This window comes from Rhipicephalus microplus, chromosome X (assembly GCF_043290135.1).
Source record: "Rhipicephalus microplus isolate Deutch F79 chromosome X, USDA_Rmic, whole genome shotgun sequence".
In the NCBI taxonomy this organism is placed as follows: Eukaryota; Metazoa; Arthropoda; class Arachnida; order Ixodida; family Ixodidae; genus Rhipicephalus; species Rhipicephalus microplus.
In genome coordinates this window covers 144,584,466-144,612,342 of record NC_134710.1, presented here as the reverse complement: position 1 = coordinate 144,612,342, position 27,877 = coordinate 144,584,466, and the positions used below count along the sequence as shown (strand labels likewise).

The 27,877-nt window shown below is 45.9% G+C and overlaps 1 protein-coding gene across 1 annotated transcript in view; it reads right to left on the bottom strand.

The window, feature by feature from the left end:
• The window catches only part of LOC119176929 ((Lyso)-N-acylphosphatidylethanolamine lipase), a 430,246-nt gene that overhangs the window by 51,048 nt on the left and 351,321 nt on the right, over window positions 1-27,877 (bottom strand). Inside the window, exon 6 of the mRNA XM_075877929.1 lies at window positions 18,928-18,974. Coding sequence (XP_075734044.1) covers window positions 18,928-18,974 — 47 coding nt within the window. The remainder of the gene's footprint in view (window positions 1-18,927; window positions 18,975-27,877) is intronic.

Here is a 27,877-nt window from a genome sequence, read left to right as displayed (position 1 = left end):
CTACACCTCGCATTGTACTATTAGACAGGTTCGAACTCTATCCATCAAATATTAGAGTTTTCCTGCCTACTCTAGATGCTCATGAAAAAAAAACAACTGCCCTGCCCACTTGCACACATGCGCGCGCTTTGATTGCAGTGTCCTCTAACGTTCCACCTACAAAAGACATTGATGTAACCGGGTGTCTGCCCAGAGGACCGGAGCCAGCCAGAGTCTCGGGGAGATGTCGAGGAGAGGAGCCGGTAGCTGCTAACAGTAACTTTTCATTACATTATATACAGGTAGCGTGTTATTACATGATGAGAGGAGCATCATGGAAGCTCTTGACAAAAGCATGATGGGAGCTTCTGCAAGCTTGTGAGAGCTTGTCGGGAGTGCCTCGGCGCTCGCGTTTTATGCCCTGTCCTTCCCAGTATTATCTGCAGAACAAAATCAACGAAAGCCAGGACAGTCCAATGAAGTTTGTCATCTTCACCTACGCCCCCGAAAGGGGAGGGTGAAACACCGCCTCCTTTCTAACCCACGACAGGGGGAAGAGGCACGCCCAGTTCAGCCCATGGCGAGGGAGAAAACACTGCACACCACGCACGACACAGCACAGCACGAAGACGTTGAGTTTTACGGGGAACTCAATTTCGTAGTCTGTTACAGTGATGGGCACACGGGCCAAGGCAGACAGCAAATTGGGAAAACAGTGGCATTAAGGTGCCATGGATAACGTGAGAAATGCATCCGCAGACGGTTCTCAGACGCTGGGCCTTTTGCCCTGGCACCTTGACGACAAAGCAAGCCGCCTCGACGGCCAACAACTCTTCTTAATTCGTAAGTCGATCAGGCGTGTCCAAAGGGTTTTACGAGGGGCACCGACGACCTGGAGTAACTAGAAGAACGATTTCTCTGTTTTCACGGCTCTTGGTGCATCTCAGGGAGCGCTGACTCAGAAGAAATCAGGGTAGGCGCAACCACAATGTCTCATGCGACAAAGCGGCGCCATGCCAGGTAGGCCTAGATCATAATGTGGACGTTGACGCACCCTGTACCAATCTTTGGACCTGAGCCATGGCTAGCAAACGCCAGAAACGAACAACTCAAGACCCGAGGCACAATCGACAAAGAGCACTCAACTGACCCCGAAAAATGCCAGGTTACAGTTCTGGTAAAACTCCCTAAAAATTTCCAATTGGTGCGCTCATTCGCGAAAATCAAGAATTAGATAACTAAGCCCTAACAAACTCAGACCTACTACATGCGACGCAAATAAACAGCCTAACGTTTTGTATCATTTCACAGAGAGAGGGGAGTTATTAGTAAAGTTCGCAGAACGTAATAATTTGCGGATCTTGAACACCTTTTTCAGAAAACGGGCTAACTGTAAGTGCACGTGGCGAAGTCCTAATGGAGAAACTAAAAATGAAATAAACTTCATTCTGGTGGTGGTGGTGGTGTTGTAGCAGGCGGGGTTAGCCTGGCCTGTATGACCGGCAACTGTTCCGCCTGAGTATCTCCTGAATTTGGAAATTGTCACCACGTGTCAGACAGCCCAGTGTCTCGCAGGAAGACCAACAAAATTTCGTTGCACGTTCGTCCTTGTTGCCGCGGGTCCTTCAGGAAATATGACGTCATCAACTGTCCGGTGCCTATGCCAGCCTTTTTGCAAGGTGCGGATCATCACTGCTCTTTACACATCAAACTGTGGGCGAAGCCAAATGAAATGTTCAATATCCCCGATGTCACCACAGAAGACATAGAACGGGGAAGCGTATCTCCCAGTCTTGAATGACCAGGCCGGGGTGTATGCGGAGCCGGTTCTTATGCGGTACAACAGCGTCGCTTGTTCACGAGAAAGTCTAGGAATTACACATGCTTGGTGTGGAAACTTGTAGATCGCCTTGAAATGGTTGCGTATCACATCTTTGTTGTCCTGGTAAGTCTTGGAAGATTTTACTTAAGGAACAGATGTACGTGCTTCGCATGCAAAGGCATCAGCGTTTTCATTGCCTTCAATGCCAACGTGAGATGGGATCTACTGGAACTTTATATTAAAACTCTTTACGTGTTTACGTGTTTGATTGATAAAACTCTTTACCATTTACGTGTTTGATTAATGCCATAGATTGCCTGGTGAAGTTTTCCAGAGGTAGGCCACGATTCAGTCTTTGTAGCGCCGATTTGGAGTCCGTCAGCACTACAACATCTCGTGCAGAAAAGGATCGCAATTTTCGCAAAGCCGCCGTGATTGCAGCGCTTTCTACCGTTGTGGACGAAACCACGCGATCCAGGCGGCCCGATCATGACACGCCAAGACAGGGTATGCAGAAAGCCGCTGTGCAGCTATCCGTTTGTGTGCACACTGATCCCTCGGTGTACACTTGTAGGTGGCTGCGGTACATGGTGCCCAAGTGGTCCAGCGCAAGAACTTCTGCTTCCGCGGCTGGAATGGTTCGCTTCGCTGGTAGATTGGCTACGCTGAAGTTACATGCAACATCCACAAAAGACCATGGCGGGTCCATAGGGCGCCGTTTAGGCAGTTTCAAGCATAAATATCGAAATGTGTTTAGTGCCGCGTTGAAATGTGAGCCAGTTCTTGCTCTTAGCCGCCGGAGAAGCGCTGTGCCTGCGAAGGACTCGCCCAGTCTTGACAGCTGCGTCAATAAGGCCTGAGACGCCAAAAGGTGGAGCGGAAGAGACTCAGTTTCATTGGTGACCTTCGTGCTTGAAGCCGCCTGAGGGACTCCCATCGTCAAGCGAAGACCCTTCCTGTGCACTGCCTCTAGGCGTTTGAACTGGCTTGGTGATGGTGATATCAGGGGCAGCTGATAAAGAATGCGGCTTTTTATAAGCGCATCATTCAATTTAAGCATGGACATAGGATTGTTGCCCCAATGGACCCCTGCCATGCGACGAAGAGCGTTGATCCTTTGCACTGATGCAGTGACTATACCATCAACCGCACGTCGCCATAATAGCTTGTTGTCGATGGTAATGCCCAGGAGACGAACACTTGTTGCAAAACGAATTGAGTGGCCTCGAATATTCAGCGAAAGACGTGTTCACTTCCGTCGCACTCCCGGGAAGAGCATGAAGGCCGATTTTTCCACTGATAAAGATAGGCCAAGTGTCAACGAGTGACGCTTAATGATTGAAATAGCGCTCTGTGCTATCCGGACCAAACGTTTGTGCTGGTACCCTGAGATCCAAATGCAGATGTCATCGGCGTTTATGGATATTTTAACTGCTTTCAGAGCTAAGTGCAGAGTGTCAGGATGGCTGGCCATGACAGCCTTAAAAAGGAAGAAAGATAGAACACTTCCTTGTCCAACGCCGAGGGAAACGCGTCTCTCTTCGCTCGTTACATTTCCAAGCTTAACACGGACACTGCGGTCTCTGAGAAATTCATGTACGAACCGAAGAGCATTTCCTGACACACCCATGGCTTGGAGCCCGTTCACGATGCCTGCCTGAAGCACACAATCATATGTCTTGGCAACGTCCATGAAGACGGTGAGTGTCGAGAGTCCGCTGACGTGGTGGTGCTCGATGTGGCTTAATAGGTCCAAAACACTGTCCAGGGCACTCAGTCGTGGGCGAAATCCGGTCATACACGATGGCCATCGTCTTGCTTGTTCAAGGTACCAAGTTAATCTTGTACATATTAATCTTTCCATCATTTTAGATACGCATGATGTAAGAGATACCGGTCGATATGATGCAAGGCTTGCAGGATCCTTTCCGGACTTTAGGACTGGCACCACCCATGCTGCCTTCCAAACAACTGGTATCTCTCCCGTGCTCCAGACATGATTAAATATGTCCAGAAGGGCCCTTTTTCGCTCATATGGCAGATTTGTCAGTATTTGATTGCTGATCAAATCGGGACCCACGGCACAGCGTCTTCTTAATTTGCTAAGTGCCATATCCAGCTCTCGAAAGATGAATGGCGTATCCATCGTGTGAAAAAACCGGGGTGACAGAGGAATCGCCACTCCTGCTGATCTGACAGATGTGTACACGTCTGCGAAATCCTCTGCAATGGTTTGCAAATCTATCCCTTGTTTCAAAGCGAGTGCTTCGAATGGCCTGTGTGAGCGGATCTTCCCAGAAAGACTACTTATTACTGCCCATATGCTTGTAAAGGGCGTAAACGTTGATAAACTCTCACAGAAAGCGGCCCATTGATTTCGTCTTAATTTTTTTGTATGGCGACGAATCGCAGCGTTTATTCTGTTATATTCGGTTTTCACAGACAGATTTCCTTTTATTCTCATTAGTTTCCGCTCCGCTCGTCTACGTGCTGCGCAGACGTTCTTCAATTTCAAGTCAGGAGCAGGAAAATGGCCGGGCAGTTTGAGCAATGAAGTTGCCTTTCGCTTGCTTTGCAACATATCTGCGAACAGCTCACTGGTTGATTTGTCCAACGCTTCTCTGTAGGTGTCCCAGCGTGTTACATTGCAGAATTGTCGACCAGCAGTTCGAAATCCCCGGATATTGGTGAAGATGGGGAAATGGTCGCTGCCCATCCTGTCTGGAGCCGTGGTCGATGATACCAGAAGGTTCGTGGAGTGAATTACAAGGTCTATTGCACTCCATGAATCTGGTGGCCTGAAAAATGTGGGTTTGCCATCGTTCGCCACACATAAGTCGGCAGCATCCGAAGCTGCTAGAAGTTCCTTGCCTCGAAAATCTACACTCCTATCTCCCCAGAATGGATGGTGCGCGTTAAAATCACCACAGATTATTCGAGGAGTGGGACATCGAGTGCAAAGGTACTTTATGAAAGTGTCCATGGAGACCTTTTTTCGTGGGTTTATGTACACCAATCACACTCAGTTTTCGGTTTCCAGGCACACTTGCACAGCAGCGACTTCCAGTGAGTTGGAACAGAGGTTTTGTACTGGTAAGGCGACGTGAGGTATTTACCGCCTTATGTATATCATTGCGCTTCCATTTGCAAACGACGTTATGCTCGGGTTGGCGTGTCGAGTGTACTCTGGGAGCGTCCTTGCATTCGGTAGACCGGCTTCGGAGAGGGCTAGAATCGGTATTGGAATGTCGCGCAGGAAAAGGTTGAGTTCGCACAGACGTTTTAGAAGACCGGCGCAGTTCCAGTGCATTATTAAGGGCACTTTTGAAGGACGAAATAGACCAGGTGCGCGAGACCTTGCCATTATTCTACTGTGTGTATGTGGAAGCAGAGCAAAGTAACACTGACTCTAGAGCCAAAACTGCTTCCAACATGTCCTTCGTTGAACTCGCAGGCATCTTAGTGACGTGTGAACGTAGTGCGGTGAACAGAGCGCCAATAATGTGCTCGAGGTTTTCTTGCTGTTTGCTTCCAGATGGTACTTGAGGTGGGTTCAGTGCACCAGCGTAGGTGCGCTTGGCGTACTCTTTCGGGATACATTTCTCACCAGCGTTGAGCACTTGCGTTGACTCAGTACTAGCTCTTGTCAAATTTAGGCGCGGAAAATTTTCTGCGTACTCGTTGTCCAAACCGTCATGTTGTGGCGCGCAGGACGTCTTCTTTGTGAGCGATGGTTCGTTCACAGTCTTCGGGCCGAGGACAAACGTCTTATTTTTTCGCTGCGCAGCTGTTCGTGCTAGACAACGGCAGTAGCTAGCTGGGTGGTCGCCGCCACAGTTTGCACACACAAGTTTTTCTTTACTTGTACACGTCTTAAAGTCATGAGGCCCCCCACAGCGCTTACACCTTTGTTCCCCACGACAGTGCTTAGCAACATGTCCAAAACGCTGGTATTTAAAACAGCGTGGCGGCATCTCCACGTAGTCTACAAGCTCGTGTCTGGTGAAGCCAAGGTTGATCTTCTCTGGACGTTCTGAATTAGGAGCGAATGTGAGAACCACAGAGTCAGTGCACCTTGATTCCCACTCAGAGAATGAGGTTTGGACCCGTCGTATGATTCTTCTTGCGTGGTATACTCCCTGAGGTCTCAGGTAGGTTAACAGCTCTTCATCCAAGTACTATCTTGGGACTCCTTTTATAATGCATGTATTTTTCATGTAGCTGTGTGGTACACGGGCAGATATGGCAAGGCCGCAGATAGTGTTGGTCTTTAGAAGCATATTAGCTTAGTGTTCTGTCTCTATATCCAAGAGCAGGGCTCCCTGTGCTGTTAGATGGCTCTTAACTGGGGCTCCACCGAGAATCGTTTCAATTTCCGAGTATAGGTCAATAGGAATTAACACAGGAATGCCCACCGTCCTGTCTCTGCGATGTCGCACAAGGCGGAAACCACCCCTGTCTATGTCTAGATCTGTGAGGTTCGCTCCGTTGTGGTCCCCGACGACAGTTGATTCGTCCTCTGATTCAACGCTGTGTTGTCGCTTGCAGTCAGGTATGCTTGCGCTAACCAGCTGGTCCTTCTGACCTGGTGTCACACCTTGGGAGGTCATGGCGGCGCTCTCACTGATGCTTGTTTCGTTTCTTCTAGCACCTTTCTACGCGGCGGGCTGCGCAGCACCCGTTGGTCGCTGATACGGCAGGTACCTTTTTGAGTCGTCCGACGTCTTGAGCAGTGCTGAGCCGTAAAATAAGCAAAAATAACAATAAATGCAGACAAAGCTACTTATCCAAGCAGCAACAGCTTCGTCGTCTTCTCCTCCTAAACTTCATTCTGTGTGCAGACCCAGGCATTGTACCGGTTGTTGAAGAAGTTGGCAAGATCAGATGCAGTGACCATAGAATGGTAAGAGCTCGTATTCACCTTGATTTAGAAAAAGCGAAGACAAAAACTGATACGCAAAAAGCCAATTAGTGAACTAGCGGTGAGAGGGAAAGAACAGGAATTCAGAGGTTATCTTAATAGATTCGAGGCACTAAACCAGGTAACCGGCGTTAGCGTGAATGAAATGAACGATAATCTTACTATTGTCACCAAAGAGTGTGCAATGTAAGTCGGAGGTATTGTCTCTAGACAGGACACTGGCAAACTATTTCAGGATACGAATAATCTTGTTAAAAGACAACAAACCATGAAAGCCTCAAATGTAACTGACAAAATAGAGCTAGTGAAGCTTTCGAAGTTAATCAATAGGCGTACCTTAGCCGACATCAGAAGGTGTAACATGGAGAGAATGGAGCAGGATGTAAAAAGCGGCAGAAGCCTAAAAGTTGTGAAGGCAAACTTGTGCATCGGCAGATATTGTATGTATGCATTAAGAAAAAAAAAGGCAATGTCATAACCAATATGGATAGGATAGCCAAAGTAACGGAGGAGTACTACAGAGAGCTGTACAGAAGCCAAAACAACCAGCATGATACTTTGAGAAACAATAATAGTCCAGAAGAATTTGACATTCTATATGTAACGACAGGGAAAGTAAAGAAAGCCCTAGAAAGAATGCAAACAGGCAAAGCCGAAGGTGAGGATAAGGTAACAATGTAGCTTTTGAAAGATGGCAGAGAAATGGTTTTAGGTAAACTGGCCATTGTATATTCTAAGTGTCTCTTGATGGGAAGGGTACCAGAATCTCGCAAGAACGCCAACATCATTTTATTGCATAAGAAAGGAGACGTCAATGGCTTGAAAAATTACAGGCCGATCACCTCACTGTCCGTTCTCTACAAACTATTTACTAAAATAATACCTATTAAAATTAGGGCGACATTAGTTCAATCAACCGAGAGACCAAGCAGGATTTTGTACAGGCTATATATTCATGCTATCAGTCAGGTAATAGAGTATGCACGGAATACAACCAACCCCTATACAGATTTGTCATGAATTACGAGAAAGCGTTTGACCCAGTTAAGACATCATCAGCAATGACGGCACTACAGAATCCGCGCGTCGACGAACCCTACATCGACATACTGGAAAAAATCTGCAGTGGATCTACAGCTACAATAGTTCTCCATAAAGAAGAAAGCGGCAGAATCCCAATAAAGAAGGATGTAATGCAGGGGGACACGATCACTTCAATGCTATTCACCACGTGTTTAAAGGGCATTTTCAGGTCCCCAGATTGGGAAGAGTTAGGTATAAGAGTTAATAGAGAGTATTTCAGTAACCTGAGATTCGGTGATAAAATTGCTTTGATGAGTAACTTAAGGGACGAGTTACAGCTCATCATTACTGAACTAGAGACGGAAAGCAGAAGAGAAGGTCTGAAATTATTATGCACAAAACTAAAGTAATGTGCAACAGTCTAGGCAGAAAACAGCACTTCGCAAGAGACGCTGGAAGTTCTAAAAGAATATGTCTACTTAGGACAGGCAGTAACCGCAAAGCCGTACCATGAGAGTTAAATATCTGGAAGAATAAGGATGGGGTGGATCCCAATTGGTAAGGATTCGCTAATTATCAATGGTAACCTGGCACTAACCCTTAAGAGTATGGTGTATAACAGCTGCATTTTGCCAGTACTTACCTACGGAGCAGAAACCTGGAGGCTTACAATGAGGGTTCAGCTTAAATTGAGGACGACGAAGTGAGTGATGAAAAGGAAAATTGTAGGTGTAACCTTAAGAAACATGAAGAGAGCAGAGTGGGTCAGGCAACAAACCGGGGGGTTCAGAAGACCATAGTTCAAAGCGAGAAGAAGAAATGGACATAGACCGGGCACGTAGCACGTATATAGGCAGTATAACCGCTGGTCATTAAGGGTAACTCTATGCGTTCCCAGAGAAGGCAAACGCACGAAGGGGAGAGAAAAAAATAGGTGGGCCGATGATAATAAAAAAGTTCGCAGCTATAACGTGGCAACGGAAAGCACAAGACCGAGTTGATAGGCAAATGATGGGAGAGGCATTTGCCCTGCAGTGGGCGTAGTCGGGCTGATGATGACGATGGTGATGATGATAATGCATATTGGTCGCTTCTCGTGGTTTGGTTAAGTAGTTATCACTTGAGTGTTTTACTTGTCTATGTTTATATTTCGTAAATTTTTTTGTTTGTTTGCTCAGAAATAAGTGGGTGCTTGCGTGTGGTTATGAAGAAATTGGTAGCTAAAATTTCCTAATCATGAATTTGGGCCACCGAATCTCATGTAGCATATCCATTCATCTCTGTGGAGCTATTAAACAGTTTAAACAAGCCTCTGATTATAGTAGCCGGCGTGATGACGACATGATCCTCATGGCGCAAGGCACTTATCACAGACAACTCGAGTTCATACCTGTACAATATCTTCAATTACAAAGTATGCTCTCGCACTTGTCGACGCTTAGAGTTTCGTGGATGCCCCTCCCCTCTATGCCACCCTATGGGTTACATTAACAGCGAAGCACTTTACCTAGCAAATCATTACCTATTCAACCTGTATCAAAAAGGGTGATCAACATTATAAACGGGCTTACACCACATATACTTGGTTAATCCCACTACTCGTCATTGGTCCCTAAAAATGAAGACAACAGTTAGTTCATCAAACAGGTATGTGCCACAGAAATTTTCGCGGCCTATCAGAAAAACATCCTCATCCTAAACGGGCACCCAAGTACCACTACACAAAGCTTTTACTAGAAGGGAGCAGGCCCCAAATGGCGCGAAGTGACGGTGATGAACCGAAGTCCCCGAGTGCGGACGAGAGAATGCTAAGGAATAGGGAACAGGAACGGCGGCTACGAAAAGACCCTGAAGAGATGGAATACCTACACCAATGACGACATGCCAGTGTCGTGTCTGTGACTGCGACTGTGGCTCAACTCGAAGCTTTCTGCACTGTGTATCAACGTAGAAAGAACTTAGCATCACCTAGCTAAAGTCTAACAATGACATAGAAGCAACCAGATAAGTCCATCGTTCAATTTTGCTGTTTCAAGGCTTACGCGTGTTAGGGCAAGCTTAGCCAATTAAATGCGAAGCATTCCTTAGCGAACCTCGGTGACTTTGAGCATATCTATCTATCTATCTATCTATCTATCTATCTATCTATCTATCTATCTATCTATCTATCTATCTATCTATCTATCTATCTATCTATCTATCTATCTATCTATCTATCTATCTATCTATCTATCTATCTATCTATCTATCTATCTATCTATCTATCTATCTATCTATCTATCTATCTATCTATCTATCTATCATAACGAAGTGCACTCCATGACTATGAGAGAGAGAGAGACGGGTGCCAGCGTGTTTTATAGCTCTCGAGGCGCTGCAGGAAAAGAAACATCGTGCCGCGAGCGCCGCCGCGATCGTCGTTCTCTTCTTCTACCTACCATTGGTGCGCTCGAGGCCGGCGCTCCCAGCGCGTGTGACCCAGGACCACAGACATCGCAGGGCAAGGCTGGACCCTAAGATGCTTCCCCCCTAAAAAATCTTAAGCTGATATCAAGGCTGGAAAGGTGCGCTGGTACTTGAACCTTCCTCTGTGGGTCGAGTTTACATAGACGACAGTTCCGGACTGTGGGGTATATCAACCAAGTTAGCGACAATGCGTCAGCAAACTTGTGAAGCCCCTTCGCAGCCTCTTTTTTGACAAAGATAGTGAAGCTGTCTGAGCGTCCATGAGGATGGACTTTGCTGTGACGCTTTTGGTAAGAAATGACTTTCCCAAAAGCATACCTGTTTTTTTCATAGGAATGACAGACAAATGAAGAATGTGCCTCTTACTAGAGTGATGAAACAATACATATATTTACTGTTGTTTCCGTGACCATTTCATGACCGAATACGACGTTCTGCACACTGCAATGAACGAATATACTAGAGAACATTTTCTGAAGAGGAAACCCTCGTGTCGGGGCTCTAGCATCGCAGGACAGCAAGGCGACGCGGGAATTGATGCCGCTTTTAAAGTCGACCGGCTTAAGAGATCGCCAGTATGCTTGTAAAAGACAGGTCCACATGTACTTCGACAATGCTTTCTTCTCTTTCAAATAATCCGTTCATTCCAGCGTAGGGTTGCAAAGTGGACACGTGTCTAGTTGACCTATCTGTCTTTCAATCATTTTGTCCTCTTAAGCAAAATTGTACGAGAAATGTAGAATTGTCGAGCGCTGTAGACTTTATAGAGATATCAGCTTTGATTTCGTAGTACAAAAAGTGCAGGTGTGTCTTCCCCAAAGGTCAAGAATGTGTCGCAGCTCCAAGCTTGAGTCACACTGCAACTCTGACGTGGTCTTGTTAAAAAAAAACAGCTAGGCCTGCGCGAACGCGCCGCACAGTCCTAGTGAGAACTAGAAGAAGAGCTTTTCCAGAGCATTTTTTAAATCGTTTAAACACTCCTGGTACGACTGCTATAAGCACACTTGTATGGTAGCCACTACGCCATAAATAGTGATAGTTTTTTCGCAGTGGTGAAGCGTCAACTATGTCATTATTCGTCATTACTCGTACAAAGCCGCAAGATGAAGTGCAGAAACACCGGGTCCTTCCTGACTTCAGGTAAGTCTACCGAGAAATCTACTCAAAAAACCGCAGTCAGTTCGATTAATTTTGTACCTGAGCTTGCTACCAATAACTTGAAGTGACTCAACAGACAGCCGGTCTCAGTCCTTTTCGAGGCGGCGGTGCCAAGTGAAGTAAGGAACGTGAGTGTCACTCACGAAAAAAAATGTTTTGCTATCGACGTTGCACATGAGACTTCACCGAGCGGAATGAGTGAAATCACGGAATTTGATGGCATAAATGTTCACTCGCACATCCCATCGAGCACTGGTACCACTACTGGTGTCATCTATGATGGCGACATCTATGTTTTAAACACAGGCTTGACCTGTATTGTGAGGTCAGTGGTTGATGGCATCAATATTATACATATGTCTCGCATGGGCAAATCTCGGTGTACAAAACTATCAATCAAGGGTGAATCGCTGCCCTCGCATCTCAAGGTAGGCCATTTTAGGCATCTTGTACGACCATTACACTCAAGGTCACTTCAATGCCACAGATGTTTGATGTTCGGACAATTGAGCGCCGGCGTGTCAGAGCACGATACTTTGCTCGTGCTGAGCTGAATCTCACGCTGCACTGCAGACTCCTGCGATGCCATGGTACTCAAGTGCCGCAATTGCCTCTGGTCCCACAACGCTTCGTCAAATGACTGCCCTAAGATACAGAAGGAAGAGAGATCCTTAAGCAGATGGTGCGAAACCTGTCGTCTCGTCGTGAATATGTTTCTGTCGTCAGAATGCGGCGCTCCCGATGCCGTAGTGCTTTAAGGAACTCTGTGATACGTACTTCACAGGTGACACAACCTTCTTTGCTTCCTATACCATACGTGTCCACGTCAATTTCTGAGGACAGGACCGCACCAGAGCTCATGGACACTCATGTTTGGCCGGCATTACCAAAGCAGCAGCCAGAGCCACAGCCAGAACCACAACCACAGTCTAAGCCAAAGTGCAATCTACAGTGAATTGAATGGTGACAGCAGACCGAGCCAGCACTGACCGAGTCAACGACAGCGCTGATCCCCCATGCTATCTATGCCCGAAAAACTTGGATCATCTCTCCAAAGGGAATCTCGATGGGATGCGAAGCAGCAGCGTCACGCATAGGTGTCGTCACGGGTTGAACAGCACTAAAGCGGGTGCGGCAGTGAGCGCTGGAAGATTCATTTGAAGCGATGGCTGGCGCAGGTCTTGTAGGTGGCACGTGCAGACATGTTTAAACGCGTACGTTAGGCACGCGTCAGGTTTATTGCGCGTGAACCGACGAGTCGGTGATGAAGCGAGCGGTGGTTGCGGTAGGTGTTACGGGCAAACAGACGAGGCGGTAGCCGAGGCGCTGCGGCAAACACGTGGCAGATGAGGGAGAGAGTGACTTCAGCGCACACTGCCAGGGGAGCGTGACGTCAACGCGCAGTAGAAGCGTGACCTACTTGGCACTGCGCCAATACCTGTGGCGCGTGGCGCCTTCGTACAGAGGCTATATAGTCAAACAGTCTAATAATAAAGCTGCTAGTCAAAGGCTAGTCACACAGGCTAGTCAAAAAGCTGCTTCGCATCTAAAAGACCAGTACATCCCTGTGTCGCTACAATCTCTCCTGGACAGCATTATGCTTTTGAATGAGTTAAATACTCCGACATCCCAAACTGCTCTGAAACTGTTGGAGGTTCTCAATCTAGCGTTTTCAGTGCTTCACTAGTCTGCATGAGTTCCTCACGACATTCTCCAAGGCCGCGGTTTCCCAGTCGCATGTCTGAACGCTGAAGTCATGTTCGTGAAAAAAGCTCCGGCCTCAGTGACTGACTGACTGCACTTCCTTGTAAGTGCAGTTCTCTCCTTCTCTCTTTCTATTTTAATCCCGACCAGGACTACCCACTCAAGACGTCATATTATTCTTAAAGCAACGATATCTAGATAGAGGAAACACTCGGGACACTCGTGCAATACTCGGTCTCGATTTATAAAAGGCATTCGATACCATAACGCACTCGTCCATCTTGAAAGTGATTGCAGACCTCGGCGTGGGGCATCGATTCTACTACATTATCCGCTCTTTCCTCACTCGACGCAGCGCCGTCCTCCACGTGGGGACCTGGTGTCGGAAGATGTGCCAATCCCCCATAGTGGGTATGCGCCACGATCAATAGGAGAACAAGAACAAGAAGTGAAGAAAAAGAAGCTTTGCGCTTATGCCTTGGCCTTCCCAAAACAGTTGCCAACAATGTGCTGTATCTCGAATAGAGGGTTCTCCGCTTTCTTGTAGAATTCGCCTTCTGACTGTTCAGACATTCTTAAGAATTTACGAATCACCATTACGACATTCAGAAACAGCCTTTATTTCCACCCCGGAATCATTTTTTTCTGCTAGATGGCCGCGATTTCACACGCCACAAATTATATTTGTGCAAAATTTACTGGAGCCTCTAAACGTACGTATATGCGACATCATGCCGAGTCGTGATAATTTAGCCCCGGTGAAAATTCAATTCGATGACATTTTTTCTAATAATGCCAAATTACTTCCCCATAATATTTTGGATCGTTTACTACAAGATCACCTGCGCCGTATTACAACGAACGTTATTATTGCTACAGACGCATCGCATTACGACGAAAAGTCAGGGGTTGGTATTTTCTGCCCAATTTTAAATTGGATTTATTCCCTTTGGCTACCCGATTTCATACCCGTTTTTGTGGCTGAGTTTCTGGTAGTGGTGCTCGCCTTACGCAAGTTAGATACAGCAATTACATCACCTGTCATAATAACAGATTCCCTAACTCTCTGTGCGGCACTTTCTGTTGGTGCTGATAATCAAGTAAGAACCTGCGCATTTGATAAAAGTACGATTAGTTTGGGTGCCTGGACATCAAGGTTTCTTTCTAAATGAAATAGCCGATTCCTTAGCTAAGTCGTCAATCAGCGAACCAATTCTACCACTCTGTCCATCATCCGCTTATGTGACTGCTGCTCGATTCTGCAGACGTACGCTTATGCAAGTCTTTAAAGGTTCAGCACTAACAAACTCTACAGAATATCGCCATTTATTATATCCCTGGCGAAGAGACTTTTGCCGCACTCGAAAACAAGAAGTAGCCATCACAAGGCTGCGTTGCCGGGTACCAAATCTAAATTTCTATAAACACAGGTCTGCTCAGGCACCTTCGCCACTGTGTGCATTCTGTGATGAACTGGAAACAATAGACCCTTTCTTTTTGACCTGCAGGCGGTTTAACACATTACAAAAAACCCTATTAGAAATACCTTTACGAGGTATTGGTATGGACTTATCTCTGCCTGTAATTTTGTCTTTTGGAGCTTCCATTTCTGGTTTCTCTAATGCGACAGTATGCGCGGCCGTCCGGGACTATATTGATGAAACTAATAAGTTGACTAATTAACCAGTTTCATTATCCTAACAGGTCTACATAATTATATACGTATAAAATCATATTAATGCTCTATTCTAAAAATAAATTCGTTTATGTAAATATTTGCATGCATTACATTAAGCAACACACTTTCCTAGGCTATCGGTAATCTTTCTGTTAAACCTCCATCATTCAAAATCTGAACAGTAGATTTTGAAACCACTCGATTCTTGGCCAATCCCCCACAGTGGGTATGCGCCACTTACAATAGGAGAACAACAACAACAACAACAACAAGTGAAGCTCGGACAGCGGGGCACTCTTCAAGGATCCGTCCTCTCACCGACGCTCTTCAACCTCGTGATGATCGGGCTTTCCGAACAACTATCGAAAATCGACGGGCTGAATCCCACTATCTAGTGGACGATGTAGCCATATGGTACCCCACAGGGTCGAATGGCTTCATCAAGTCCGCCCTGCAAGAGGCCATTGAAACCGCCGAGTCCTACCTCGAACACACTGGTCTCAGCTGCCCACCCGCCAAGTAGGAGCTGTGGATATATTTGCCCAAACGCCGGGGTGCCAAACCCAAAGGGTGGAAACCTCCGGAGGAACGCAACATCACCCTCCACAACAGAGATGGTCGTACAGTCCTAAGGGTAGACACTATCAGGGTCCTCGGCATTATCGTCGAATCCCGCGAAACCAACACCCAAACAGTACAGAAGCTCAGGACTAAAACTGAGAACGCCATACGACTCGTACGTAGAGTAGCCCACCGGCACCATGTCCCCAAAGAAGACAAACTGCTGCGTCTTGTACATGCGTTCGTTTCGTGCCACTTTACCTACGTCGCCGCTATACACAAATGGCTACGTGCTGAGCGCGATCAACTCAATGCGCTTATTTGCAAGGTGGTAAAACGAGCTCTCAGCCTCCATTTCACCACTCCAACGTACAAATTCCTTGAGCTTGGCGTACACAACACGCTATAAGAAACGCCGAGGCTCAAGAACGCGTGCAATTGACCCGACTTACGACCACCAAGATGGGCCGCCATATTCTGAGCGAGCTCGGCTTCTTCTCATCGACGGCTAGGGATCCCCCAGAGCTGACTCTGATTCCCCATGATATCCGCGACCTTATCACAATCACTCCCATTTCGCGAAATGTACGTCCCAAACACAACAGAAGCAGGTGCCTTGCGCGGGCGACCGCCATTCTCAAGTGCCTAGACATAGGAGCGGACAACATCTATTTCGTGGACGCCGCTGCCTATCACAACAACCAAGCCTTCGCCGCGGTCGCGGTATCATCTGTGCACCAGATACTTAACTCTGCGACAATCCTCACCTGAAACCCCGAAGTAGCGGAGCAAGTAGCTATAGCTATAGGTATTCTCGACCGCGAACGGGAATTCATCTACAATGACTCCAGACCGGCCATCAGAGCCTTCGAACGTGTCGCCATCTCCAACCAGGATTTACGTATCCTGCGCAGCGTGGATCCGAGTGCCCTGAAGCACCTCACTGTCATCTGGTTCTCCGTCCATCTCGGCCGGGTGCGCGGTGCTCCATCCAACCTCAATGCGATCGCCTATGATGCAGCGCGCGCTCTTACCGACCGCGCCGCCAAAGAGCAACCCCATTTTGCGGAGTTAGAGGCCAATCAGGATGGACACATTACGTACAACGACATAACAAAGCGCTTTTACCTTGAACGCCACATTTTCCATCCCCACTTCCCGAACTTAACAGACTGCAGGCGCTAACCCTACGCCTATTACCGACCCACACGTACCGAAACCTTGCCACGCTTCACGTTTATTATCCTGATGCATGCCCCAGCGACACGTGCCCCTTGTGTTGACACACGACGACACTCGCACACATGCTCCGAGAGTGTAGGAATACTTTTCCCTAATCTACCTCAAACAAGTGGGAGAGGTCCCTCAGTAGTTCACTTCTTGCCGGCCAGCAATGGGCCGTTTAGCAGGCCCCTGAAGCGGCCGCCAGGAACTCCCCTCCAGTCCCTACGTAGGAGACACCCGCTACGCGTTAAGTGCGTCCTGAAGGACTAAAATAAAGTTTTTTTCATTCCATTCCATTCCCCATTCCCTCCTACCCAGAGCAGGGTAGCAAAGTGGACGCTCGTCTGGTTAAGCTCCCTGCTTTTCCTCTTCTTGCTTTCTCTCTTCGAAAAAGCGTGATGCCCACTACTGACTTCCATGCAAGGTATTATGTGCACTTTACTGATGATGTAGCCGACGACGATGAAGAATTATACCTGAGGCTTTTGTAATGGGCGGGAGCACTGAATGACCCAGTATAGTTATACATTTCAAATTGTATGATTTCTGGTTGTAACGTTACTGTTCTAAAATGCTTCATGACACAAGTAAACGAGATCTCTTACTCGACATTTATCGGCCATGGGCTGAGGTGCTGCTCAGGCTTCAGCCAGCGGCGATTACTACCGCGTTGTACTTCCTCGCTTTCCCACCGGTAAGCTCGTCGTGGACTCTGTTTTTATACATGCGGGCTTAGCTGATCACCCTTACCGGGTTCAAAACTTCAGAGATGCTCTTCGGGACATCATTGACTTGAAGGAAATAAGCTCCATAGGTCAATTTTAAATGTCTCATGTTTGGATGGTCACATGCAAGTCAACACTGACGAAAACAAAGTTGGTCACAAGAAGCGAATTTTTAGTCAAAAGTCGTCGATGCCTCGTTATTGACCCGGAGCCCACGCAAGTGAAGTTGAAGCTTATGTGACTTCCTGAGCGCTTGGAGGACGCCTATGTTCGCGAGGCACTGCAAGCTTTTGGGAAGGTCAAGACAATATCACAAGAAAGCTGGAATGTAGTGGACATGGAACAAATGCGGACGCTAAATAGGGATGTTGTTTTGTCCCTTGCTGATGGAGTTAGCGTTGCTGATATTCCTCATATTCTTGTTGTCTGCGGAGTGCAAAGCCTCGTCCTGATACCTGGCCGCCCACCACTTTGCCTTCTGTGCAGTAAGGTTGGACACATTCGTCGAAACTGCAGGACCCCTCACTGTCTCAACTGTCGACGCTTTGTTCATTCGGCCGAGGACTGTGTTATGACATACGCCAACAATCTGCTACAGTGCACACAACAGCCAGATGATAGCCTACAAGAGCATATTATGGATGCCACCGAGGTTCTGGACGCAACGGGAGACACTCCGTCAATTTCAGATGCTGCAGGCTCTACCACAAATAATCCAGAAGAGGAAAGAAAGTCACTCACTGATGACACAGTTGAAACTTCTGCGTGCAAAGAGCTAAGTGAATCATGCAAGCAGCATACCCAAAATGGCTCCGCACAACCCCTAGCACAAGTAGGAGTTCCTATGAAGAGTGCTGTTGCGCTGACCCACAAAGATGCCGAAGATGCCAGTACAAGACAGAAACTCTGGGCTGGATCCCGCAGAAAGTTCTTCACCTGCTTGTGCTGCAGCTCCGCAGCAGCTTTTTCATCATAGTGCAGTGTCAGAAGAGGATATACAGATCTCTATGAATGCAGCAATACGGAAACGTCGCGCATCGTACAGCTCGGATTCAAGCAAAGGGAGTGACCCAGCGTCAGTGACTAGGAAGTCACGCCGTCGCCGAAAGCCCAAGCCCAAGGGGAAGTGTCGCCGATCCCGATCTAGGAGGCCTGGTGGGGGTTCATGCGAAGCCTCAGCGCCAACTCTTGGGACTAATCAAGTAGGACGATAAGCGCATCGGAAGGTAGTCACCATGGCGCAGTCTGAGCGACTCATCTTTGCTACCTTGAACGTATGCGCCCTTAGGTCTTCGCAGAAACAGGCACAGCTCTGTAGACTTCTCAATCGGAAGCGTCTCGACTTTGTCGGCATCTAAGAGACAAAAATAGAGAGCGAGGAAGAGACCGAAAAGGCCCTGCGAACTTTTCTGTCTCAGTATATAATGTGTGTGTCTCACATGCGAAAGGTTTATCCACGGGCTGTTGGTTATTTCTGAGAAAGAGCCTACCCTGTTCAGCATTCTGCACTAGTGTTGATCAAGAGGGCAGGTATATATGCTGTGATTTTTTTGATGCAAGGAGCGCCATGGTGAATTATCAATGTGTTTGTTGAGGTTTCGAAACGACTTGAATTATTTGAAAAAGTGCGTAATTTAATTGACGTCGACAGATGCATGGTACTTACGGGAGATTTCAACTGCTTTTGTGAAGCTATTGGTCGTTGAAATCCATCTGGAAAGAGAGACAGGAGTGGCGAGCTTTTATCCGGTATTGTAGATAATGCAGGACAAATTGACATTGGGGTCTCGAATCGGGCAACGGCATATACAAGAGTACAAGGCAGTTCTCATGCTCGCCTTGACCGGATTTACGTGTCCTCATCACTCCTATCTCGTAAAATGTGCTGCAGCACCGAAGCTGTATCATTCTCAGACCATTGTATTGTCATAGCGCAAATGGGTAAAAATCGTCACAAACAATTCCGTCCCCAGTGGAACCTTTGTAAAATGAATGCGAAGCTCTTCTGTGATCAGGAATTCATGAATCGTGTCCTGATAGCAATGAGACAATTCTTTTCGATTGGTTTGCATATCTTCGCTGCATGGGAGCTTTTTAAATAAGAAGTTCGTGTCATATCATTAGAAATCGGTGCTGTTAAGTCTTTCTATAGAAATAATGATGAAAAGATGCTTCTTAAAAGCCTTTGCACTCTTTATGAGATGGAATGCGCAATGCCGGCAAAGTACATCAAAGACATTGAGAATATCAGGTGCCAACTACAGAGATATGATGCTGCTCGCTACCAAGGGGCATGTATTAGATCTCGGAACCAGCACACCTTAAATTCTGAGCAACCAACGCGCCAAGCTTTAGTTGATGAGCAACGCCATGCGATTTCTAAAGTTATTCCAGACTTGTACTCTAACAATGTGCTCATAAACGACAATAGAGACATTACTTTGGCGTTCAAAAAGTACTATAACAGTTTATTTAGCTCTTCCTCTGATGAACCTGACGCTAACCTCAAGGCTAGTTTTGTTTCTCTTGTGAACCCCTTGAAGGACAATAATTGTGCAGTCATTAATGGACCCATTACTATACAGGAAATTAAGCAAGCAATCGACAACTTGCCGTTATTCAAAAAACACCAGGCCCTGATCACATCTCAGGCGAATTTTACAAAGCTTTCAAAAAAACGCTTGCTCCTATATTGCTGAATATTTTTCAAATGAGTTATGACAAGGATACACTCCCACAATATTTTTGCAAAAGTCACACTGTGTTAATACCAAAAACAACTGACAAAGAAAAACTTCGCTGCATCGAGAGCTACAGACCAATGTCGCTGTCAAACGTGGACTACAAAATTTTCACAAAAGTATTAGCAAATATGTTGCAATTGCTATGTCGATCCTCAGTGGGTCTCATCAGACATGTGGGATAAAGGTTCGATCCATACAAACCAATACTTATGTCGCTCGAACAGTGCTTCAATACTGTCATGGTTTTCAAAAACATCTTGCAATGCTACAGGTAGACCTTGCAAAAGCTTTTGATCGTGTTCGTCATTCCTTCCTTTTTTTTTCTTCTCGAACAAGCCAACGTTGACAAAGTGGTTCTTAAAAGCGTTAAAATATGCTATAATGAATGCTCAACTCGTCTGATAGTTAATGGCCAACTCTCCAAGCCTGTTTCTATTCGCTTTTCTGTAAAACAGGGATGCCCGATGTCACCTCTTCTATTTGCACTTTAACTAGAACCACTGTGCTTAAGCATAATACAGTTGAGTTGCATTCGTGGCTTCAGTATATTAGGCAGTGCCGTTAAAGTATTGGCTTATGCAGACGATGTCGCATTTTTTTCGCACAGATAAGCCAAGTGTCGAAGGTGTGGTATATACTATTGAAAAGTTTGGCGTAGTATCAGGAGCTTGTTTAAATGCTACTAAAAGTTTAGGACAGTGGTTTGGCTTGTGGGGTAGCACACCGAATCTCTCTGCAGGGATTAATTGGACAAGAACTCCTCCAACATACCTCGTTGTACCATTTCTTGCATATAGATTCAGTGCGCATTACTGGAAGGAATGCATCCCTAAGCTTGAACGACAGGCCCAGACATTCGTTCCCTATCAACTTTCAATTTTTGGGAGAGCTGAAGCTTGCAACACTTTCTTAGCGATAAAGCTTTACTATGTATTGCAACTTATTCATTGCGCAAGATTCTATATACAACGCTTTCATCAGATTTTCGCTACTTTTATAGGGTCTTGTACTTTTAAGCCCATGCAACAATGAAAGGGTGGAAGGTATTGTAATTAAACTGAATAAAAGATACAAGATGAAGGTAGTATAGGCTTACGCGCCTACATCCAGCCATGATGACGCTTCAGTTGAAAGCTTCTATGAAGACGTAGAATCGGCAATGAGTAAGGTAAAAACACAGTATACTATAGTGATGGGCGACTTCAATGCAAAGGTAGGGAAGAAGCAGGCTGGAGACCAGGCAGTAGGAGATTATGGCATCGGCACTAGAAACGCCAGGGGAGAGCTACTAGTAGAATAGGCAATATGCGAAATTAACAGCGCCATCTAGTGAACACAGCAGGTACCATATTCGCCATTTTGATGCTGGCGAGGCTTGACCCCTACGCGCGGGCGACCCACATGCGAATGTACGCGTTTCAACGCTTCGACTGTCGCAGTCAGAATTTTTTGCTGGCGAAATTCCAGTGCACTGCTGTGTGCCGCTGTGCAAGCAGCGCGGAGTCACAGACAGCGATAGGAGCAGGATATGTGGCATGAATTACGATTTTGCAGCGATCATTTAAACGCAAAACAGGGTATGACGTACACAAGCTTTATGGGCATAGTCTAGGATGCATGTATCTCCGCGGTGCGCGGGCTGCACAAGAGCAATGCAGGACTAACCATTTTTCTGTGTTACGCGGGCAGGCCATGTTTTTATAGGTTTGTCAGCTTTGCGGCGAGGTGTTTTCACTACTTCAGGCCTCTACACGACAGTGGTGCTCTTCGATTTACCGTCTCGAACTCGCTGAGAAGCTGTGCGGCATTCAAAATTTTTTATGACTTCGGGAAAGCCTTGGACTACCCGCAGTCTATCCGCGGTGAGTCTGAGATGGTAAATCGAAGAGCCCCGGAAATTCCCTGCAGTCGAATAGAGAGTCCGCCACTGCTGGTGAAGTAACTAGTGTGACAGAACCGAACTGTTTGGACGGGCTTTTTTGTGACGAGATTACACCATGTAGGTAGACGACGTAGAAATGTTATTTTTGAAGGTGATTGCGCACAGAGACGTGCAGAGCTTCCGCTACTCCGAGTAACATGCCGTACACGCATCCTAGAAAGGCAGCTCGGTTACTTGTCCGCCTTCAAGCTCCATTGTGTCTACAAGTACGGTCACCCCGCAGCAATAAAACAGTCATTCGGAAGATAAGGGCTATGCCCACTTTGGAACAGAAAAGTATCTGCTCAGGCACTTGACTTCAATTCCCCCAACGTGCGCGGACGCAAGTTTTCCATTGGGGCTTCTCACTAATTTTTCTTTACCAGCGAAATAAATTCGAAAAGATAGCAGGGTGCACTGCCGTAGGTTTCGAAAACTGACACCATGAGTATCGCCAGGGCTTGACTGAATGACGTTCTGCATGAGTTCTGAGCACGGCAGTCCTATTTATTCATAAGACGGGATTCATTCTCTGCATTTTAGTCTCTTTGGCTCAGTTGCATTGCAGCTATTTTTTTGTGTTGCAACTCACCTCACTTGAAAAATGTTTCATTTGCATTATAAAACATACGGCTGTGGAGACAGCCATAAGTTGTGTGGGATTCAGCATTTTGGCTGCCTTACACTAACAGCTCATAGAAACCTTTGAAGCTACTTAGATATAAAAAATAACTGATTTAAATTCCCTAGAGTGTCCACAAGTGACTAATGCCTCTTAAGGCTTGCTGTGAAGGGCCATATCTAGGAAAGGCTGCTAGGAAACGGGAGTGTGCGCAGAAAAAACTAAGGGGGAGGGGGTCACATTACAAGTGCATCATTAGTCCTGCAATGCACATAAAAGTGTGACCTCTATTCCCTGTGAGATGAATTCGTGATAGTGCCTGTGTTTGTAAACAACAATCGTTTAAACAGCTAAGAGAAACCTAGCTCATGACGTCGCACTTAATATTTGTTTCCTTATATCTTGTAGGTATCCTTCCACCACTTTCCGAAATATGCATTAAAATACAAGTGGCAAAATGTGGCAAGATTCCTAAACAGTTTGTCCACATCACATGTTCGGCCACTGGGAAACGTCTTGGTGTGGCCATCGCAGTAGCTCAGCGCAGTGAAGCAAGTGTTCAGGAGTCATACGGTCGTACTAGCGAACGCGTTGCCGTCGACCACTCGCCCACATTAAAATGGCAGCGGGGTCAAAATGCGCAGTGTTGCCAGAGCACAAAGCAATTTCGCATATGGTCCATTCGCAGAACGCTATAATTTGCGGATTTTGAATACCTTCTACCGAAAACGAGAAAACCGCAAGTGGACATGAAGGAGCCCTAATGGCGAAAATAAGAACGAAATTGACTTTATAATGACTGCACAGCCAGGAATCGTGAAGGATGTGGAAGTGGTTGGCAAGGTACGATGCAGTGACCATAGAATGGTACGGTCTCGAATTCGCCTAGACTTGAAGAAGGAACGACAGAAACTGATACGCAAGAAGCCATTCAATGAGCTAGCACTGAGAGGGAAAGTACAGGAATTCAGAGTGTCGCTGCAGAACAGGTACTCGGCTCTTAGTGAGGAAACCAACCTTAGCGTAGATACAATGAATAATAATCTGACGAGTATCATTACGGAGTGTGCAGTGGAAGTTGGAGGCAGGGTAGTTAGACAGGACACTGGCAAGCTTTCCCAGGAAAGGAAGAACCTAATTAAGAAGCGTCAAATCATGAAAGTCTCAAGTACAACAAACAAAAAAGAACTGGCAGAGCTTTCGAAGTTGATTAATAGGTGTAAGGTATGCGATGTAAGAAGGTATAACATGGAGAGAATCGAACACGCTCTGAAAAACGGAGGAAGCGTCAAAGCAGTGAAAAGGAAACTTAGGATAGGCAAAAGTCGGATATATGCACTAAGGGACAAAGAAGGCAAAATAACTACCAATATGGATAAGATAGTTAAAATAGAGGAGTTTTACAGAGATCTGTACAGTAGCCGAGACAACCACGACCTTAATACTATAAGAACTAGCAGCAACCCCACCAGTAATGATAGAAGAAGTCAGAAAAGCTTTGGAGAGCATGCAAAGAGGCAAAGCTGCTGGTGAGGATCAGGTAACATCAGACCTGCTGAAAGATGGAGGACAGATTGTGTTAGAAAAACTAGCCCCCCTGTTTACGAGGTGTCTCCTGACGGGAAGGGTACCAGAGCCTTGGAAGAACGCTAACATCATCTTAATACATAAGAAATGAGATGACAAGGACTTGAAGAATTACAGGCCGATAAGCTTGCTCTCTGTAGTATACAAGCTATTTACAAAGGTAATTGCTAACAGAGTAAAGAAAACATTAGAATTCAATCAACCAAAGAAACAAGCAGGATTTAGAACAGGCTACTCAACAATTGACCACATTCATTTTATCAATCAGGTAATAGAGAAATGCTCAGAGTATAACCAACCACTATACATAGCCTTCATAGATTACGAGAAGGCGTTTGATTCAGTAGAAATATCAGCCGTCATGCAGACACTGCGGAATCGGGGCGTAGATGAAGTATATTTAAACATTCTGGAAGAAACCTACACGGGATCAACTGCTACCGTAGTGCTTCATAAAGAAAGCAAGAGAATACCAATCAAGAAGGGTGTAAGGCAGGGGGACACAATCTCCCCAATGCTATTTACCGCGTGCTTACAGGAGGTCTTCAGAAGCCTAGAATGGGAACAGTTAGGGATAAGAGTTAATGAAGAATACCTTAGTAACTTGCGCTTCGCCGATGACATTGCATTGCTGAGTAACTCAGGGGACGAATCGCAACTCATGATTACGGAGTTAGAGAAGGAGAGCAGAAAGGTGGGTCTTAAAATTAATCTGCAGAAAACGAAAGTAATGTACAACAACCTCGGAAAGGAGCATCGCTTCGAGGTAGGTAATAGTGCACTTGAAGTTGTAAAAGACTATGTCTACTTAGGGCAGGTAATAACCGCAGAGCCTAACCACGAGATTGAAGTAACTAGAAGAATAAGAATGGGGTGGAGCATATTCGGCAAGCACTCTCAAATTATGACAGGTAGATCGCCACTATCCTTCAAGAGGAAGGTATATAACAGCTGTATCTTGCCGGCACTTAGCTACGGAGCAGAAACCTGGAGACTTACAAAGGGGGTTCAGCTTAAATTGAGGACGACGCAGCGAGCAATGGAAAGAAAAATGGTAGGTGTAACCTTAAGAGACAAAAAAAGAGCAGAGTGGATTAGGGAACAAACGGGGATTATAAGGTTATCATAGCTGAAATCAAGAAGAGGAAATGGACATGAGCCGGGCACGTAGTGCGTAGACAGGATAGCCGCTGGTCATTAAGGGTAACTGACTGGATTCCCAGAGAAGGCAAGCGGGTTAGGGGGAGACAGAAGGTTAGGTGGGCAGATAAGATTAAGAAGTTTGCGGGTAGAAATTGGCAGCAGCAAGCACAGGACCGGGTTAACCGGCGGAACATGGGAGAGGCCTTTGTCCTGCAGTGAACGTAGTCAGGCTGATGATGATGATAATGATGATGATGATGATGATGATGATGATGATGATGATGATCATGATAATATATTAAAGCCAGTTAGTGAGGGTGGATTAGGACTAAAACACCTTTATCTATGGCAAATAGTGTCACAATTCTTCGTTTTTCGAGACAATTCACATCCTGTAATCCGTTCCTTCTTGCAGGTTACACTTGTTGATTGCTTGCCAGATTTAATTGTTTCATCAAACTTCTCCGAACGCCCATGCTTGTGGGGATTAATCAGGAAGTTTGCATCGCAGTTCAGTTTCTTAAAGCTCGCTTTTCTGTAGAATACCTGTACACAGTATCGCGCAAGGTGCTCTATAAGGATTTACTAAGTACACTCTTCCCACCTCCGTTGCACCGCTCACTGTACTCACATCTTCCAGGCCACGACGCGTTGAAGTGAGTGCGCAAATTGCACATTTCACCGAATTCAAAAACATTCTTCTATATAAACTCCACTCTGGAACATTGGCGGTAAACACATGGTTAAAAAGAAAGGGTATTTCCATTCCGTCTGTTAACTGCCGTCTATGTGATGTGCCGGAAACGACTGAACATTGCTTTGTTAGCTGCAAACATGCCATACTGTTTTGGGATGTCTTTCAGCGAGCCCTAAAAAAAACGTTTCATCATTAATTTTCACACAATACGTTATCTTCTACCAACAGCGCTTGATGAAGTACCATCTGATATGTTTTTCCTAATGGGTAAGCACAGCTTGTGGAAGACACAAATGCAAGACCGCATTGCAGAGCCCACCACATCTTCAAGCACACACTTAATTCAAATGGCTATTCTCCTCAAAAACATTTACGACGAGCTAGACTTTAGACCGGACTGGTACTCCATATTAGAGAACTGTTTGACCTCACTACTTTTTTTGTTTGCATAACACGATGTGAAAAACTCTCCATGGAGGAACTCACGCTGTGTTAGCCATTGAGTGTTTATGAGTAACGCTTGAGCGCTTATTTTCACGATTTGATGGTACTTTTGTTCGCTTGATTTTGTCTTTATGCGCAAATGCTTTATTAAATACCACGCAAAAAAAAACGGCGTAGCTTAGTGGTAGAGTACCGGTCTTCCTCGCAGAGGGCCCTGGTTCGATTCCCGTTCTGTATTCGGAATTTTTATTCAGTTGGTTGTTTATTTCGTGAGATAATGGTTACGAACTCTGGCGGTGGTGGCTTTCAACTACGGCGCCAGACTCGGCTCTTGCTATGATCTTATAACAGCCTTCGCTGTAAAACACTACGCAGAGTCACGTTTTGGGAGCGGTTGGAGGCGTCACTAGAACGCCGTTTTCTTTTTGAGGCATTGATATGGCGTCTTGCATGTTTCTTAGATCGTTCGGCAGCGTTCGTAACAAGCAGTTTAGAATCTGGCCCCCCGAAACTCGAGTCTTGCATTACAGTTTCGAAAAGGCTTTACATTTTTTGTAAAGAAAACCAAATAAGCAAAACTTGAAAAGGACCACAAAGAAAGGCGCTGGTCACCAAGATTATCGTGTTTTCCCTGTCAAGTTTTATGCTTTTAGTTTCATTTATAGAATGAACCAACTACCCCTCAAGACGTCCTACTACCCCTCAAGACGTCCATTTATCGATGGTGCACGTTTCTGTGGCAATTTTAAATCTGGTCCTGCATAACGTTTTAATTCTTTTACCACGAAGTTCAATGAACACTCCATATAGAAAACGTTCATTGCCAACTCTTGTACCGCACCATGGGTAGTACTCACTCGTGTTTCAGATACATTCATACCATGTAAGGATGTGTATGTCATATGAGTTTGTTTGAAGTGTGTCAAGCACATGGCACACCTTTCTGGATACCAAAAAACTAAAATTGGAGCTTATCGTGGAATGTATTCGCTTTGCTTGTATAGTTCATGCTTTAAAAATTTTCTAAAAACAGGTGTATACTTTACGTGCCTACTAGTCTATAGTGTTTAAGACGCTCACTTTAGGAGCGGGGGCCTAGCAACACAAGAAATTCGACTTTTTCGATTCATTTTTATTTTTTTATGGTGACGATTCGTCTTAGGAACGGATGGATAGAAGAACGGACACTCTATAGTTAAGTCGGCCTAGAATTGGCGCCGTCTGACAAGTAGCGGTGCCATATGTATATATACATGCTGCAGGTCTCCAGGAAAAGTTTCACGCAGCAGATTTGAGAGTTCAGTAATGCACTATACACATAAAAAAATTGTGGGTGTGCCCTATTTATGCTATTGATAATATACGACAACTGTATTAGAGACAAAATAAACGTTTTTTTTTAAATAGCAAGTGCACTGTGTTCCCGAGGTCTCCAAGGTCTGTGTGCCAAGGCCTCCT